We start from the raw sequence: 19,877 nt of genomic DNA, 5'->3' as shown, positions 1-19,877 counted from the left end.
TAATATTTAAAATATATATATTTTTATATTCTTAGATTCGGATATTTGGATATAAATATAAATATATATAGATAAAATACACTTGGTACCTTTAAGTTTGGCAAATGATAAAGACACCCATAATATTTGAAAAATAATAAAATATTTGGGTATCTCAAATGACAAGAGTAGATGGTAGACATATATGAGATCTCAAGTTTAAAATATTCTTAAGACATTATATAGAGATTAAACCGTGATTTACTTGAGAATGGGTTGAGATGAGGTCCTCTTTCCTTAAAAATAATGGTAAGTAAGTCTTAATACTTGGGTTATCAAAAGAAATAAAAATAAAAATTATTTTCTTAACTTTACAACTCTAGTTATAGTTCATTTCACATGATAGTTAAATTTATTAATATAACTATTTTCTCTTGTAATGAATGAATCTCGTGATTCTACCAAGGAATTGAGAAGCCTTTTCGAGCATAGAATATCAAAAAAGTTCACAATGATAAAAGTAAGGCAATTTATCAACAAAAACAAATTTTCAATACAAATAGGAAGTCATCAAAAGAAAACGAAAATATTTTTATTTTTTATTATTTTTATTTTGTTTGATTCTATTTATATATTTTTTTATTATCATCGAATTAGAGATGGACAGTGAGAAAAAATATAATTAAATTTCAACTAATTTGTGTATGAGTAAAAGAGATTGATGATGAGAAAAAATATAAAGATATTTTTATCGTATTAAAATTTTTAATATATATGAAATAATATAAAGGAAAAAGTGTCATTAAAGTAATATAATTAAGAGATTTTTTTTTTTGTATTTTTTAAGTGTTAAAAGTATATTTTAAAATTAAGAGAAATATTAGTAAAAAGAGGTGCTTAAGTGTAATTTACTTTATTTAGGTTCGTGTAATTGATCCCAAATTTCGAGAGAGAGAGAGGGGGGGAGAGTCGGCGTTCCGGAGCAGAGCCGAAATCGAAATCGAAGAAGAAGAAGAAGCAGCTGCCATGAAGGGCTTCGGAAGATTGGTGAGGCGAGGACTCGTCCATAGAAGATCGAACCAGTTCCTGGAAGGAGGGGCTCGACGCACTTCTCGTCGCCCCCTATTCGCATGCTCAACGGCGACGAGTAGGAGGCCATATTCGATCTTTCAGAGCCACGATGCATCGTCTGGTTTCACGACGTTGAAATCTACCAGTATTTCTTCATTGCAATCCGCAAAACTGGACCATTTTAAAGGTGAATTTGGCTTGTGCTTTATCTTTCCGTGTGTATTTTGGATTGGCCTCTGTTTGGTTACGAAAAAAGGAAAGGAAAATAGTTTAGGGAATCGATGGACGTTCATTTGTGTGCGTGTCTTCATCTTTATATTTATTGTTCGGTTTCTCGCACTTCATCGGATAGCTTGTTTTATTGGTCCAAAAAACGAAGTTAGTTTGTTACATGGAAGAAGAAAAGGAAAGACAGAAGGGAACTAAGATTGATTTGATATAGGTAGCTTTGACAGCTTGGGAAGCCTTTGTAGAATTTGCAGCTTTTGAACTCTGCATTTCATGCTGTCAGGAAGATGCGTTGGTCATCTTTGTTCATCCTTTGGATTTTGGCTCAGATATTAGTGATTACCCATCATTTGGATATCAAGCAGGCTAAAACTTGAAGAATCTTTTAGGGGCTGAGGCTTGAAGAGTGGGAAATGGAGAGTTTAGCTTCTGTTGGCGTACATGTTGGACTGTCAAAGTAGCGTATAATTCAGAATCAAAAGTACAAGTTTAAAATTGGCAGTTTGCAAGTTGTTTATGAGAGAACTGCAAATTTTTTGGGTTGGTGTATTGATTTTAAAATAAAGAAGGGTCTATTTTGGTTTAGGGACAAACGAGACACTAGCGTTCTCTTCTTGTACTTCAGCCTAAGTTTTCCTGTGGAGAATATCATATGTTAGGAGTTGGTGATGAATTGGTTAAACCGAAAAACTTAGAATATCATCACTATGGGATGTTCCTTGGGGAGATATGAACTTCAAAATGTCCTTTTGGAAAGATAGGTAGAGGCAGCAACATGGGATGGATGTGCCAGCAATGGGGGAGAGAGAGAGAGAGAGAGAGAGAGAGAGAGAGAGAGAGAGAGGGATTTTCAAACCCTTAAGAATTTGGTAGATAGAAACAAGTATACACAAAAAACAAAAGATAAAAACTGGTTGCCTCTGCTCCCTAGAGGGGGTGACTTCACTTCTTTTTCTTAATCAGGATTGTTTGGTTTATAGGAAAAGGCGTGGTTTGTTAGGTTAGAAACTTTTCTAATAGATAAAATAGATGAATTTGTTGTTGAGGCAGGGGTCTTCATCCCATCCTAGCTCTTCGTCTACTCTCCTAACCATTGAAATAGCTAAGTTTCAAAATTTTATTTTATTTTACATTTTTTAATCCCAATTCAGTAGAAAGGACCGTTTTATGGTTTAAAAGCAATAAGAAGAAAGTGAAATATTTAACTTTGTAAAGCAATTCTAGCCACACTGCGGGGAAGGGTTAGATGCATCTCTTACCAAGACTCACTCTCAACTCTTGTCCATGACTTTTTATCAATGGTTTTACTCTTTTCTATTTGTATCTTTTTCTGCTTTAAAGTTTATGGTGATTTTTGAATTGTTGTTAAAAAAGACCTGGTTAGTCTTACAACGGTTTGTTTTTGTGGACACCTGATTCTTACACAGTCTTATCTCTTGGGATGTTTGCTTGGACAGGGCAGAGGAGGACCATGTTTATCCAAACAGAACCGACTCCTAATCCTTCATCCCTTATGTTCTATCCTGGAAGGCCAGTCATGGAAGTTGGGAGTGCAGACTTCCCAAATGCTCGTTCAGCCATGAATTCTCCACTTGCAAATTCACTGTATGGGATTGATGGTTAGCTTTCCTTGTTGCTTACTATCATGTTTTTTTTTTTTATTGTTTGGCATTCTTATTTATTGAACCACTGCTGGCTGGTGTATGCTACCTTTTCACGTTGATTATGCCACCTTTCTTCAATTAATCTAGCTAATGGAACTTGGCTGATCTTTTGAAGTGCTGAGATAGGTATGGAGTAGCACAATCCTCTTGTTTACTTTGAAAAAGAAGTAGAAATAAATAAAGGGTTGCTTGTATAATTGTAGTTAATTTAATGTCACTTAGGCTTGGGTCTCTTTTTTAGGGTAACTCATCCTAAGCTACTTGGTCTCCTAGGGGTCAAAGGCTTGATTATGCTTCTTATTACCTACTTTTAGTTTTGAAATCTTATCTCTTAATTTTCTCTATATGTCATTGTTGATGGGAATATTGAGAATCTGTAACACATGATTTTAACGAACTCATTTGAACTAGGGTTCCCTCTCCTCAACTCTCCACACCCACCTCAAAGGAAAAAAAAGACACTGCGATATTTGATATGAAATTCGGCAAGTTTTAAAAGAAATGAGAATACACAAGCAAGAATCGAAATATAAACGAAGGCACTAGGGATTCAGTGAAATTTACAAAATTGTAAAGGTATTTAGTACACTTAAGCACTAACATGTCATGTCTAGATTGTTCTAGGTGTTGGTGTAATACATAGGTTAATGCAGTTTTGAGTGCATCAAGCTATTGTGTCAAATATCTGGATTCTAAAAATGTTTGCATAGTCTTATGCCAGTTCTTTTATTTTGGTGTATACTGTAGAACGATGTCTAAATTATTACTAACCATATACTTGTTTAAAATTGGTCAGTCATCATTGATGAGGTAGACTGATTTGTCTTCTGTTGACACAGGAATTTCTCGAGTGTTTTTTGGATCAGATTTTATAACTATAACAAAATCAGAAGATAATTCATGGGATCTTCTGAAACCTGAAATTTTTGCTGCAATTATGGACTTTTATTCTACTGGGAAACCACTTTTTCTGGACTCTAGTACCGCTGCTTCAATGGACACTGCTATCCACGAAGTATGTCTTTCAATTTTTGTCTTGTTATAAGAATTCTTTGATACTTATTAGTTCCCACTTTTACTGTGAGAGTACTTTTCAGGCTTCCAGAGAATCTTAAAGAAAACACCTTAGACATGCCTATGCTAGTGAAATTCTATAGGTTCATACCTCAAGGTGCAAGGCACTTGTGTTATGCCTTAAGTGCACCCTTGTGCCTGATTGCCAGCCATATGGGCTCTTGGTGCAGACTCTTTGGAACTTTTAAGTTCTTGCTTTAGATACTATTTCAGTTTTCCTCACAACACTCCTCATGTGCATGTACACAGGAAAATGGCTTGAATATCTATTCCAGCTTGCTAAGATATGATAGCCACAGATTTGGGCTCATTTCTCCTAAACTTGATCAAGTTTAATAACTTACTATTGCTTCTCTTGATGTTAATATAGATGTCCAACTTGCCAAGAATGTGAAGAAAACAAGCTTTGGTGGTTCCATTCTGCCAAAACGGCTAAACTTTGGCAATGGCTTTGTTGTTTATTGTTTTTTATTGATCAAAAAAAAAAAAAAAAAACTACGCTTGTTCCTTCTTGCTAAACTTGGCTCCTAGGTTCTAAGCCTGATCTGTTGTATTAACTGAAAACGTCTCTATGTTTCATGATCTTGGTAGTTAAAGTAAAAATATAAACATATGGGAGATGTTGTGCAACAGAGCACATTTTGTCTTTAGCAGGCATAATGAGGGAAATAGAACAGACATGTTGCATGCTCTTCCTCCATTTTGCACGTTACAGGATGGGTGGGCAGAACTTGTTTGATTTGGTATGTTATTACATTCATGGAACATGGTAATTGAGATTGAGAGAGAACTCAATCTGATAGGCAGAACTCTAGAAGACTTTGTTGCCAACATGGTAAAATTATATATACCTATTGAAGTGCAAGCCCCAGAATTATGATCATCCCATGCTCACCTGCAGGATGATTCAGAAACAGTTGCAATGATTAAAGAACTATTGGAGACTCGCATTCGACCTGCAGTACAAGATGATGGTGGAGATATTGAGTACCGTGGATTTGATCTGTAGGTTTCTTCTCTCCTATTGAAATTAGATTCTTAATGTTGAAGACAATTGAATGGTTTTATTCTTTTTCTAGCACATAGTAGTTAATCCCTATGCATATTTTGCTTTGCTCAGTGATACTGGAGTAGTCAAACTCAGAATGCAAGGAGCATGTAGTGGCTGTCCAAGCTCATCTGTTACCCTGAAATCTGGCATTGAGAACATGTTGATGCACTACGTACCAGAGGTAAGAAGCCATTTTTTCAGATTGTTGCTATCAATCACTGTAGTGAAATTACGGGTTAATCATGAGGACTGACTCTTTGAGCAATCTGCAATAATGGACTATTTATTGAATGCAGTATGTTCTACGAATTTAATTTATTTACAATTGTCATTATTATTGTTTTTTTGGGGTAAGGCAGTTGGATTGTTTGGTTAATCTCACTTGTCAATGAAGAAGTATCTGGTATTAGCTCAATCAAATTTATATTTTGTTGAATTGCAGTGGGAAACTTACATTAATGCAATTAGTATTGGCTTTCCGTTGTGTTACTAGTTGGGAACTGGTAGAGATACGAGAAATACTATTTGTATCTTGTGTTAACTAAAATGCTCAAGAAATAATGGATGGTTCATGTTGGATTAGCTGTTAATTAGCTATTAGACTAGTTATGTTAGTAGACAAGTAGACAACTAGGCCTTAATTTTAGGAGTAATTTTAGCCTTAATTATTGTACATTCCTACTATAAATCTCAATAGAAAGAGGGTAGGCCTCACTAAGTTCTCTGATTCAACATGGTATTAGAGCCACCATACAAACCCTAGATCTAGCCTCCACTGCATGAGTCTCCTCCACCTACGACGTTCGTCCCCTTCCTTCCAATAGTGGCCGTTTCCTTCCCAGCGTGTAATCTTCGTAACCATTGTAGCTGCCTCCAGCCCCTCGCTGCCTCGCTGAAGAGATTCTGTAAGATCTTGTTTGAGCATTGCTGTCGATCCTACTTAGCTTGCCATCGCCGTTGCTATTCTCCATTGCAGCGCCACAAAACGCGACCACTGTTGCCGTTCACCACCGCAACGCCATAGCCCGTGACCATCGTCGTTGTCGTTCATTGCCACAGCGTTACAACTGTCGTTGCCGTTTGCCGCTGCAACCCGTGACCTCCGTCCTCCTGCCGCGGCTCACAGCATCTCTGTCCCTCAGCGATCGCACCTCGAGACCTTTGCCCGCTCCTAGATCTCACGGCCATTGGCTATCGCCAGCTCTTCCTCCCAAATCTAGTCGCTGCCACCCTTAATCCGCCCAGATTCGGCCGCCGATCGCTACTGTTGCAGAAAGCCGTAGCCGCTGACCTTCAGATTTTGGACCAGATCTGCTGTTGTTGCCATCTCTCGTCGGCTGTCAACCTCCAAATCTAGACCAAATATGTTGTTGCTACCATCTCCCGCTAGCCGTCAACCTTCAAATCTGGTCGCGTCATAGTTCTAAAAGGCGCGAGGCGCAAAGGGTCCTGCAGCCTAAGGCGGGAGGCGCATATTTCAGGAAAAAAAACTCAAAATCTTGTAAAATCATAAAAAACTATCAAATTATCAATAATAACACATGCATATCATTAATGATTCATTATCTTTAAATTCTAAACTAATATCATAAAGTTGATTCATTCATCATGCAAATTCTAAACTAGAAATATTATCAAAGTTCAAACTTAAAGTCTCAAACTCAAACAAGTACCAATCATCATGCAAAGTTTTAAACAAACATATAAACACTACAAGTCCACAATCAAGAAAATGTTTTCATTTTGAAAAATGCTATTTTTCTATGTCTGGAAGATTAGCGCATTATAAGAAGACATATAAGAAAATGTTTTCATTTTGAAAAACTATCTCCCGGTATTTTGATAGCTAATATTTATTGTTGTTAAAATGATTTTTAATGAATTTTTCAAGAAATAATAGGTATGTATTTTGAGGGTGCTAAAATCGCTAAATTCCAAGTTTGTACTAAAACCAAAATTCTATTTTCTTATTGTTATGGATTTTGATTTTTTAGATATTTTTATTGAATCTAAATAGGGGATACTTTCTTATTTATATTTATGAATTAAAGTAAATTGAAGGTAAAATATAAATAAAAGAAAATGTAGACATTTACTTAAACTAAAAGAAATATAAACATGTTGTAATGCATATATGCTAGAACCAAGAAGAGGGGAGGAATTGGGCTGCCTAGGTTTTCATTAAAACCTAAGTTTCATGAGGCGTGCCCCTCGCCTCGACGCCTCATCATGCAAGGCGAGGGCCTCGCTGAAATCGCCTCGCCTCAGCCCAGGCGAGGCGCCGATTTGGCGCCTAGGCGCGCCTTTAACAACTATGGGTCGTGTCTTTCTGATCTTCGCTATTCGTGACCTCTTCAGCCTTCGTCGGCCCCAAAAGTTTTCTACCTTTGAAGTAGAAGCCATATCCTTTAATTTGTGAGGAGTCAAAAGCACTCCTTAAAAAGGAGTAAGCTGCTGCCAACTCATATCTCAAATCCAGATCTGGGTTTAACCTGACATGCTAAGCACAGTTTGTTTCAAATATGTTAAGCCTAGATCTAACCTATCAGACTAGATTTGACTTGCCATAACTGTTCAGACCCATCTAAACCAGATCCACTCCAGTTCCGACTGATTTGCCATTGAAAACATTTCAAAAACTACATTCCATCCAAAATATGGAGAGTCCATCATCTTTAGTCACTTTCGGATCTAAATCTGTAGGTTTTTCTTCATTTTTTTCTTCCTCACCTATCATTACTTTTGACGAACTAGTTGGAAGTAGCAGTTACATGTCTTGGGCTGCCTCTGTTAAGTTATGGTTCATGGGCCAAGGAATGGAAAATCACTTGAGTAAGAAAGTAGATGACATTCCTGCTGTTGAGAGAACATGGAAGAAAACTGATGCTCTTCTTTGCAATATGTTATGGTAGACCATTGATCCAAAACTATATGTCATTTACAAGGCATACAAGACTTGTGTTCAGGTATGGACAAAGGCCAAATCTCTTTATACAAATGATATCCAAAGTCTCTACTATGTTGTTTTCACTATCGTTCATTTGAAACAACAAGACATGGATATTTTTGAATTTCTTGGCCGTCTAGAATCCTTGAAGAAAGAGTTCAACTCTCTGTTACCAGTTGGTAATATTGCAGAAGAATAGTTGCAAAAACGAGATAATTTTTTTATGGTTTTGGGATTGATTGCCATTTGATCTAACCTTGCTCTGGTCCAGGATCAAATATTATCCAGTCCCATTGTTTCGATGCTAGAAGATGCCTTTGCTAGATTTCTTCGGGTATCTTCCTCGTCTTTAGTCATCGATGGCTCTCAAGTTGATTCCTCCGTCTTGTTGTCACAAACCTTTGGCAGAGGAGAACAGGGGAACATTCGAGGCGGTAACTCACAACGAGGTAACTGTCCTAAATGCAGTTACTATCATAGGTGGGGCCATCTTCGAGAACGGTGCCACAAACTACATGGTCGACGTGCTGCTAATGTGGCTCGGTCTGTAGCAACTAATTCCCCATTAACACCTTTTGAGAATCATTCTTCTCCTTCCTTTGTTTTGACTAGTCGTGATTACGAGGACTACCTTCAGTATCAGGCTTCTAAATAGACTGTGTCATCATTCACTGCTTCTGTGGTGTACACTGGTAATTCTATTGCCTGTGTTACTCGGTCTACCACTCCTAGACCATGGGTTCTTGATTTTGGTGCAACCGATCATTTCTCTGGTAACCAAAGTCTCTTTTACTATCTTTCTACTTCTTCCTGTTTGCCAACTGTTACTCTTGCCAATGGTTCCAAAACATCTGTTACAGGCATTGGTCAAGCACGATCGCTCCCTTCGTTACCTTTAGATTTTGTTTTATATGTTCCCAGAAGCCCCTTTAATCTTGCTTCTATTAGTAAACTGACACGCACTCTTCATTATTCCATAACCTTTTTGGCTAATTATGTTGTCGTAGAGGACCGGGGTACGGGACAACTGATTGGCGTTAGATGTGAGTCACAAGGACTTTATTATCTCGGCAACCCATCTTCACCAGCAGCTTTCATTTCTACTGAATCTCCAACTCTTCTTCATAATCGTTTGAGACATCCGAGTATATCCAAATTACAAAAGATGGTCCCGCGTCTTTCCACTTTAAATTGTGAGTCGTGTCAGCTTGGAAAACAGTCTCGTACTTCGTTTCTAAAGCGTGTTAATAATCGGGCTACATTCCATTTTGAACTTGTCCATAGTGATGTTTGGGGTTCTTGTCATGTTCCTTTTGTTTTAGGTTTTTGGTATTTTGTCACTTTCATTGACAATTACTCTCGATGTATTTGGGTGTTTTTACTGAAAAATCGTTTAGAGTTATTTACTATCTTTAAGGACTTATGTGTTGAAATTCAAACTCAATTTAATGTTTCTATCCGTGCCTTTCGCAATGACAATGCTAGAGAATATTTCTCGGCTCCTTTCACTACTTTCATGGCTTCTAAGGATATTTTACATCAATCCTCATATGTCTATACACCCCAGCAAAATGGTGTTGTTGAGCGCAAAAATCGTCATTTGATTGAAATCGCTCGCACTCTTTTATTACACAGTCATGCTTCTTTTCATTTTTAAGCTGATGTTGTTCTCACTGCATGTTATCTCATTAATCAGATGCCTTCCTCTGTCTTACAACATGAGGTCCCTCACTTTATCCTTTTCCTTACTCAAGAGTCTTTATCTCCTTCCACTTCGTGTTTTTGGGTGCATTTGTTTCGTTCATGACATGATCCTTGGTTGTCCCAAACTTTCATTTTTCAGTTAAGGCTGTCAAGTGCATTTTCCTTGGTTACTCACAACTTCAAAAAGGCTATCGGTGTTACTCTCTTGATCACCAGCGTTATTTTATCTCTACTGATGATACATTTTTTGAGACATCTCCATTCTTTCTCTCATCCCTTGTCGAGAGTCGTCCAGTTTTTGAGATTCTTCCCACTCCCTACCTTTGTTCTCCTTCATTCGATACTACTCTTACTGTCCCTAAACATCCCCTTTAGGTTTATCATTGTTGTCCACATCCTCTTGCGGCTGCTAACAAAGAATCTGATAACTCACCTCGTGCTCTGACATCTTCACCTGTCTCGAATCAGCCAGTTGCTTTTGAGCCAGATGTTGACCCTTTTCCTGAACCCATTGCCACTCGAAAAGGTATACACTCTACTCGCAACCCTCACCCATATACACATTCCTTAGCTATCATCGCTTGGCTTCTCTCTATTATGCTTTTGTGTCTACTTTATCTCCTATTAGAATTCCTAAAACTACTAGTGAAGCACTTTTAGATCCAGGATGGCGTTAGGCTATGGTTGATGAGATGGATGCTCTACATTCTAGTGGCATTTGAGAATTGGTTTCTCTTTCTCTTGGTAAATCTATTGTTGGTTGTCGCTGGGTCTATAATGTGAATGTTGGTCCTGATGGGAAGATTGATCGCCTTAAGGCACGTTTGGTTGCCAAAGGCTACATGAAATTAATCTGCGATAATCAAGTTGCCTTGCATATCGCCTCAAATCTAGTCTTTCATGAGAGGACCACACCCACACACATAGAAATTGACTGTCATTTCATGAGAAAAAAGATTTTAGCTGGATGTATTGCCACTAACTTTGTTAATTCAGCTGAACAACTGGCAGGTATCTTCACTAAATCTCTTTGGGGTTCTCGTATTAGTTTCATTTGTAACAAGTTTGGTGCATATGACTTATATGTTCCAGCTTGAAGGGGAGTGTTGGATTAACTGTCAATTAGCAATTAGACTAACTATGATTAGTAGACAAGTAGACAGCTAGGTCTTAATTTTAAGAGTAATTTTAGCCTTAATTATGTACATTCCTACTATAAATCTCAATAGAAAGAGACTAGACGTCACTAAGTTCTCTGATTCAACAGTTCAGATATCACAATCAAATTCTTCCTGATATTACTGAGTTTGATCGGTGTGATGGCCTGAACCGAGCGTGCTTACAGTACGAAATTCAGGCGTAACAGATCCTTTGCTTACTCTGTCTATCCAGTGCTTATCACTTGCAGTCTGTTTGTTCACTTGATTAGTTCTCAAATTTGAGCCCTTCACTCTGCTTTTGTAGTCGAATGCATGTTGTCGATATCACAATCTCTATGCTTTTAAATTATCGAGTTAGTTTTCGTTGATAATCAATTGCGCTTGAAACTTATGCAAGCCATCATCCTCGTCTCTGGAATTTGTTTGTCTTATGGGAACTTTGCTTACAGGTCAAAGGTGTGGAGCAGGAACTTGATGATGAAGATGAAGAGGCAACCCTACCTGCTTAGATGAAGGTGCTGAATAATCTCTCCCCCAGTTTTATGATCCATTCTCCAGATAGAACAACCTTAATTTACCAGAAAGAAGCGCCTCCTTGTATTTACTGTTGCTTACAATGTCATCTGAATCAGCCAATTCCAACTCTCAAGCATACCTGTAAAGATAATACTTATTTCAGTCCTCTGTTGTATTTTTTTTTTTGGCTAAGACAAGGAGAACTAGTCATTCTGACTTTGATATGAGTTATTTGTTTTTGACGGGGACCTGATATGTGTGCTGTGGGGATGAGATAGATACATGTATATATAGGGTGTGAGCTTCCAGTCGGTCCGGTGCTCAAACCTCGAATCTGTGTCAAAAATTGAACCGAATTGACCAAATAGATTCTTAAATTGAATAATCAAAAAATTGAAAAAATCAAAAAATATCGAAAATACCAAACCCATCAAAAATATTAAAATAGATATATGTATATAGGAAAATGTTATTGGTACACTCATTTTGTACATCTTGGGTTACATAAAGGGGTATTATGACAAAAAAATCTCTCATGAGACGCATAGAGGTGCGTGAGGCGTAGGGTATTTTGGTCATAATACCCCCTTATGTAGCTCAAGATGTACAAAATGGGTGTACACCTAGCATGATTCATGTATATATAGGGTGTGAGCTTCCAGTCGATTCGGTGCTCAAATCTCGAATTTGTATTAAAAATTGAATCGAATCTGTGTCAAAAATTGAACCGAATTGACCGAATAGATTCTTGAATTGAATAATCAAAAAATTGAAAAAACCAAATAATATTGAAAATACCAAACCCATCAAAAAATTGAAATAATAAAGTGTAAAAATGATGTCTTTTTTTGTATTTCGATTAATTTAATTATTTTAATTTTTTTCAATTATAGAGATTGAATTGAGTCAAAATAATTGAAAGTAGTTGACAGCTTGAATTGAAATGAACTTGAATCAAAATAGCCAATTTAGTTTGGTTATTTCAATTTAATCAAAATGATGCTCACTCTTACGCGTGTGTTTATGCACGTGTGTCTATGTTTGTATATATTTTGTAATATTATTTGTACATAGTGATATTTACCCAATTATAAATATTTTTTCAAGGAATATCCAATATTTCTTTATGAACGATTAATTAAGTTAAAAAAAATATAAATATAGTGTTTGTAATTTTTAAAAATACTTAATAATTTGAGGGAAAAAAGTTAATTTTTTAATAAAGTATTGAATGTTTAAATATTATGTTCAAATAGTATTATTGATACATATATATGAATAAAATTATTTTTAACCTTGGATTGTACTTGTTTTTTGTAGTTTAGATTATTAAATATTTTAAACAATTATTTATTTCTTTATTAATGAACATTTAAAATATTTTATAATTTGAATGGTAATGAAAATCTAAATATAATAGCAAATATATATTTTGAATAATTCACTTACAAACAATTAATAAATTATCATATCAAAATGAAATATTTTTACTAAGAAGGAAATGTGGGAAATTTTATATTAGTATGAATATTTGTCACCACGATCACTAAACTTGAGTTTACAAAAAGATTATAATGGTTGATGAATCAATATGAATTAAGTTTGAAAGTATTATGTATTTTGTAATAAATTAGTTATTGTACTTAATTTTTATCATTATAGTCACTAAATTTTAATTTGGTATTTCTTTTGATATTTTGTGAAAAATGATGTTAAATAAAACATATTTGATATATAATAATATAAACACAAAAATCACTTAATACTAAAATATCATATAATCAAGTGATTTTGAAATTTGCATTAATATATACCACGTTAGTTTTTTTGATAGAATTTTACGCAAAATCAAAAGAATGACTAAATTTGAATAAAAACTAATGTTTAGTGATTGATGTTGTTGTTGCCTAAATATAACAATAAATTTATTTGTAATGAAAGAATATCTTGATTAAAGTCTTCGAGAGAGTTATAAGGAAGGAAATTGATTAAGACCTCATATGCGAAGCCTTTAATGTTTAAGTCAGTCTCTTGATTTAAATGCAGAGTAAGTAAAACTATATTTAATATAGAGTTTGAAGCATATTTTGATTGAATGAATGTTCTCCTATTTATAGAAATGATGATATTGGAAAAACTACATTATTTGACAAGTATATGGGATGCCTTATGGATTTGAAGGTAAGAACATTAGAGTTAGGTTTGACTTATTTTTTACGATCTCATGTAAATAATGTCTCAGGATTGGTAGGTAAGAACAGTTAGGTTTGACTTATTTTTTACGATCTCATGTAAATAATGTCTGAGGATTGGTTTTTTCAGGGTTTGTAATATCTTGAAATGGTCTTTCACGCTATTAGGATAAAAGCTTTCGGGTTTCAGTAATCTACGAGAATCTCTTGAACTAGGGCCTTCTTGTAACTGGGTGACCTATGAATCTCTCTTAGAAGGGTCCCCCAAAGACATCAAGAGAGGTTTTTAGGAGAGGTCACCCGAATTTCTTATTCTGAAATTAGTCACGCCTCTCTATTTAAGGTCACTTAGTCTCTCAATGGGCTTTTGAACATTTTTCTTTAGGTTTGGATCTATTATCGAACATAATAACTTTGATAACAAAAATTAAAATACAATGACTGATTACAATATACAAAGTTAGAGACTATCAATATAATTTACCTAATTAAAATTAGCTACATACAATAATTATAACCATTAAAACAAGAATATTACCTACATAAGATTTTTCGCTTTTTAAGACTGTTTTCGCAACCAAAACTAAAATTTTAAATTTATTTACAAAAATGCTATTTGAAAACTCAAAATTTGATATTTGATGTGATATTTGTGATCGATGCGTATTGTATTGTGTGTTATATTAATGTAAATATATAATATATAAATAGTGCAATACAGTTGGTTTGTCGGTGGAGCGGAGAGGCTTTGATGAACCCTATTTCCCGCCATTTTGCACATTGAAATCCCGGGAGCACAAATCGATTCAGCACTTGCAGACTCGAACGATCCAACCGACCGATTTGATTTCCCGATCAATATCGGCATCGAAATCTCAGGCCTTCGATGTCGCCATTCGCTTCCAAATTACAGCGATTGGATCAATTCAATTAGGTCGGAGATCAACAAAGCCTGCGATCTCAGCTCCGTCTCAGTTCTTAATTCGCTTCAATCAAGGTTCAAACTGTTGTAATTTCTCTTATAAATTCATGTATTTGAGTGTATTAATGTCTATATTTGCTCAGGATTAATTATAGTATTATAGTTTACTCGTAACCTTGGTTTTTGATTGCTGCTCTAAGCGTGTCTTTGTTTTTGGGGGGCGCATATCTAACGATTCAATGGCGGATGTGAAGGAAGATACTGGAAGGGGGTTATGAGGAAAGTGAAGGAGAAAGGGAAAACATGGCACCTAATGATTTTGAATTGAACGTAATAATGTCATTTTGTGCTTTTTGCACGTCCGTGTCTTTATCTTTCTTTTTACCTTGTGTTCGCGACAAAGAAAACTTTTCTGATTGCATGTGAATTTTCATTTCGGTTTGACATTTCAATTGTGTTTCATACTGCAAGCAAAATGGATCTATCTATTTCGCATTGTTTCTTTCTCTGTAGTTGCAGCTCAGCAAAGCAATAGCCAAAACATAATTGTGATGCACAAGTATATAAAAAAATTATTGGTGTTTATATTATACCTTTAATTTTGATGCACTGAAATGGTTCGGTTGAGATTTGGCAAAGAAGCAAAAATCATTATGTAAGACTGCCTGATTTTTCATTCTAGGACTCGTTTCCTACTTGCTTAACCTTTTGATGACTAATGATCTAACACGCTATTTGGTGCAATAATAGATGTTGGATTCGTTTCTGGCACCCACATTTGTTTCCCTGTTTGGTTTGTCCTTATTTGTTTGAACTCTGTTTGTTTCTCGCACCCATTGTATGAACAGTAAGGTTGGTAACTTATATCGTGAAAGGTTGCCAAGATCTCCTGGTAATGAAAACCAATCTCACAGCTATGAGGTTCCATCTACCTCTACTGGTTAGGTTGTCCCCGTCTTAAAATTTACATGTCATCAACGGGGGGACCCAGTCTATGAGAGGTTTCATTGGTGCAAGGGTGAAGAGATGAGAGACCCTGCTCCTCTTGGGAAGTTTTCAAACTTGGTGATGCCGGGTATGTTGATGGGTTTAGTGTCTAAATAAATATTAAATGTCAAATATTAAATTTTAAATATTAAAAATTATAATTTTTTAAAATTTAAAATAAATTACTAAAACCTAGGTGGGTTCACGAACGTTTTTTCAGAGACCAATAGGACTTACCAAGCCTATGCTACTGGAAGATCCTTGGAACAATCAGCGAAACAAATTAAGTAATTTATAGCTTTTTTCACAATATATTTTACTAATTCAGTCGAAGTCAAACTGTAAACTAAAAATCTTGCCAAAAATGAAAATAAAAATGAAAATTTGAAAAAAAAAAAGACAAGAAAAGATGAAAATAAGATACTCAATAAGCTGGTTCTCAATGAGCCCCAAAATGGTCCCTTCTGTTTCGGGGATCGTGGAAATTGATGTAACTTCTAGTATTTCTCCAAAGAAATATTATTGGTATCCCAAATTCTCAATATAAAAAGGATTTTATTTGAAAAATTTATTAGGTCCACAAATTAAGTATTAAAATTTATTTAAAATAACACTCATTTAGTGAACCCAAATAGGTATGGGTTCCACTTTTTTTTCCCAATGGTATAAAAAAGGACTTTATGGGCACAAATGATATGGGAACTTTAAGGGAAAAATTTCACTTCCATTGCAAATCTAGATTCTCAAAAACTTAATTCCAGTGACAGAGCTCTGAAAACAGTACATGTGATTCCTTGATTGACACTAGATCTCCGGAGTACTGAAAAGACTCGCCAGCAATTCTCTGCTTCCCAATAGAATTGGAATTGCTACTGTTCAAACTCATCTTGGTCTAATTAAATCCGAGGTTCCAGATTTGTCCAACAATTGGGTGGTGCCCAACTTAGTACTTCTGTCGGCAAAGAGCTGGAGGCTATTGACTTGTTGGAGTCCAAACTTTGACCATAGATTTGCAAGGGAAGGAAAAACAAAAAGGAAAAAATGGAGGAGAAAAATTAATAGATTATTTTATTGTTTTCATTGGATTAGGAAAAATGAATAACTTGTTGAGAAGGTTCAATTTTTGCTTGGCTCTTCATAAAAAACGACCAGGTTTAATAGTTGATTGGATTCGGAAAAATGGAAGCATACCTAAAGACCTAACTTTTCTTAGGCTACAGATAAAAAAAAAGATCTACGATTGAGTTGTCTATTTTCTTTTCAATTTCATTTTGCTTTAAGAAAACGAATATCCAATCGTAACAGTATTGTAATGTTTAATTGGGTTTTGAATTATATATTGTTTAGGAAACTAGTTGGATGACTTATTGGTCCATGCTTGAACTGATGGCCTACTGATTTAATAAATTTTCGTGATTCTATTATCTCTTAAACTAATTCCGGGAATGATTTTAAAATTTTAAGGCCTTCTTTGCTGTAGGGTTTTTTAAACTTTGAATAACATCTGGCAATTATTTTTCCTGGTTTTCAAGGTGATATCATTACTAAATCTTTGAGTTGATATCCCCAAAGGGTTCTCTTTTGCCAAATCCAGCTAGATAATGTAATCCCGTTCCTTTATAATATCCACCCATTAAACTAATCATCACATTGGTTGAACTTTCTTTATTTAATAATGACCTTTGTTTATTCCCCTCGACTCACAGCTATCTTTATCTTACGCAGGAAGACGAACAAGACACAAGGCGGCCTGTTTCAATGATTGACAAACTTATTGCCGAAATATTTTTTGCAAAAGGCAAGCATCAAGCAAGTGTGAACTGTTATAGTAATGGTAAATTTATTTATTTATTTTTTTGTGATTAGAAGATTATGAAATGTGTTATAAAATTATTTTTTATCAAAAAAGAGTAAAATTACATTAAAAAAAAAAGTAATTATCTTTTCACACTCACAAAATAGGAAATCTTATGCACTGAAAATATCTTCTAGGTAGCGTCAAGCAATGCCCTAGCCTTGTATTCCTTAATCCAATTTTATTCCTCAAGTTTTCAAGCTCATAATAATACATATATATTCAGCTAATTGCACGAGATAAGCTGCATTATTTTTAGAGGCTGTGATATGAACTTGCAGTGTCTTTTCTTTCTTCGGCCGGTTTGTGAAATTTGGGATTCTTTCGAAGACATAATGTCCAAAAGATAAGCATCCAATGCTTAAAGAAAGCTGTTTTAAGTGGGAATATTCATGACCCGGCCCTTAGAGATGTTAGCCCACCCCCCTCTGATTGTCAAGAAAAAGTTAAAGCAACATGTAAGTTAAAAAGAAAAAAAAAAGGAATTTGTTCTCATAATAATTCACAATGAAGCATTTTTGGCATGAATAATATAAGAAATTGTAAGACAATAAAATAAGCATTACAAAACAAGGGTGTTACCAATCAATCTTCTATATAAAACATTACATAATCTTCTAAGACTATTTTAAATATGGTTGTTTCTGTATATATATAGAGACCTTCCCTATATTTTATGATTTTTAGCATATGATATATTTTTGGCAAGGACCATGTCATCTATACAATGTTACATGACAACGACTAAGTATAAGAACTTTGAATATGTAGCTTTTAAACTCAATTGAGCATACCAAGTTTGTGATGCACTGACCTAATCTGATTACCTAATCTCAGCCAACTCTGTGCCAAACTTAGGTTATTCCTTCAGCAGCTTGAGAAAATTAGCATCTGGAAAGATTGCTGGCGAAATTAAGGTACACCAAATTGACCATTGTTAACAAGTAATTTGGTTTTTAATTAAGGCGTTTCACCAACTGCGGCATTTATCAAAATTGGTTAAACTTTTTTATTCTTTTTAGATGCCAAAGGTGTTTAAAACTTTGGCTTTTTTCTAGTACTGTTCTGGAGGCAAAGGTGGGATGGGTGTTAATGCCACGCATTGCCCGCCTTAACCATGCAGATATAAAGTTGGTGGGGGGTACGACAGAAATAGGCGTCAAAAGAATGTTTCTTGTGGTCCTCTTGTGTACCCCATTCCGCCATCCTCCCTAATTATTTTGCATCTCGTCTGGTGTAAGCAACAGAAAAGCAGACCCTTTTGCTTTGTTGGCCTGAAACAATAATAAATTCAAAATTTTATCATCATTTTTATTTATGTTATATTTTTTGTAAGGTCATTATATTCTACATCATATTTAATGATTTTCTGTTAGCTTGTATTGTTCATCATCTCTCTTTTGTTATAATTTTTTTTTTTTATTTCATTCAATTATCTCACAAGTATCTCTATTGATCTTCTTTTATGTGGCTAAAGTATTTTAATGATTCACTCATTTTTTTTTAAGCAAACTTTGTTACCTTACAAAACGGGGAGGGGAGGAGGAGCTTCTCTCTCCTTGTCTTGCTGTGTGTGTGCCGTGTCTTTCTTTGATTAGTTAAGGGAAAGTACAAGAATAAGACAAGGGAAGACAGAAATTAAGCCTTCGCTTTCTCATCACCATCTTATTGAGCTGCACACAAAAAGCTGTAATTAACGATGAGGACCATGGGATTTTCATGTGAATGGTCCCAATTTGGTACCACTTTGACTTTTATTTAGCTTAAGACAAGAACAGTTTAGATTACTCCAAACACTCAACAACTTTATGCATGCTTGTATATCATTCTACTATTTTTATAACATACATTGATGGGCACTTGATACCAATCTCATTACCTAAGTTGACAAAATAAAGAATTTTCACATAATAGCCACTTTGTTGATATAATATCACAAGTTAGTGAGAAATAATCTTATTTGTCCTTATGATTTTATTTTATTGATCTTAGTGGTAAAATTTTTGGTATACTTTATTGGGAACCAAGGCATTTCTTGATATATGAATGTATGGATGCATGTAAACGTTAGACAAAACCAGGGGAGGGGTTTTTGTGCATGAGGGCTACTTTTATTTTTTGGCTAAAGAGTAGTTTACATTGCTGAAATCTGGAGAATGTTGATTGCATTCAACATAAAAGAAAATTATTAATTCGACCAATGTAAGTGAAAGTTAAAATATCATCTATAATCACAATAGAAAATTATTTTGGACTCTACTTGTTCTCGATGGACATGAATGACGCGGTTACTTGCTAAACACAATCAATAAATAGAGTATTGTGGGTGTCATATCGACCAACCAACCTTTATTTGATGTGTTTTCTTCTTCATGAGACAACTTACTATTGATTTATTATTTAGGGTTTACTATTGATATATTATTTCTGTGCACAACACTGCCAAATGGAAGTATGCACATGCATTTTTGGCTCAAATGAACACATTGTCTGGTAATAGAGCTTCTTGTTGAAGGCTTACTAGATG

At 35.0% G+C, this 19,877-nt stretch overlaps 1 protein-coding gene across 1 annotated transcript; it reads left to right on the top strand.

Annotated features, from left to right (window-relative positions):
* The first annotated feature begins 929 nt into the window (after nt 1–929).
* Nucleotides 930–11,723, top strand: LOC127787407 (nifU-like protein 4, mitochondrial). Its single transcript, XM_052315440.1, has 6 exons — nt 930–1,237; nt 2,736–2,897; nt 3,782–3,957; nt 4,918–5,021; nt 5,137–5,248; nt 11,328–11,723. Exons 1-6 carry the CDS (start codon nt 1,006–1,008, stop codon nt 11,385–11,387), a joined length of 846 nt encoding a protein of 281 aa, XP_052171400.1. The 5' UTR covers nt 930–1,005; the 3' UTR covers nt 11,388–11,723.
* The last annotated feature ends 8,154 nt before the right edge of the window (nt 11,724–19,877 follow it).

Source organism: Diospyros lotus, chromosome 12, assembly GCF_014633365.1.
Source record: "Diospyros lotus cultivar Yz01 chromosome 12, ASM1463336v1, whole genome shotgun sequence".
Taxonomy (NCBI): domain Eukaryota; kingdom Viridiplantae; phylum Streptophyta; class Magnoliopsida; order Ericales; family Ebenaceae; genus Diospyros; species Diospyros lotus.
The sequence above is the reverse complement of the archived record's forward strand: the minus strand, read 5'-3'. Positions and strand labels throughout refer to the sequence as shown.

Bases quoted from the DNA above. Each gene is read 5' to 3' on its own strand.
- LOC127787407 (XM_052315440.1), top strand. From the start codon at position 1,006: ATGAAGGGCTTCGGAAGATTGGTGAGGCGAGGACTCGTCCATAGAAGA. The intron at 2,898-3,781 runs GTTAGCTTTCCT...CTGTTGACACAG, and splicing joins TTCACTGTATGGGATTGATG to GAATTTCTCGAGTGTTTTTT. The intron at 3,958-4,917 runs GTATGTCTTTCA...GCTCACCTGCAG, and splicing joins TGGACACTGCTATCCACGAA to GATGATTCAGAAACAGTTGC.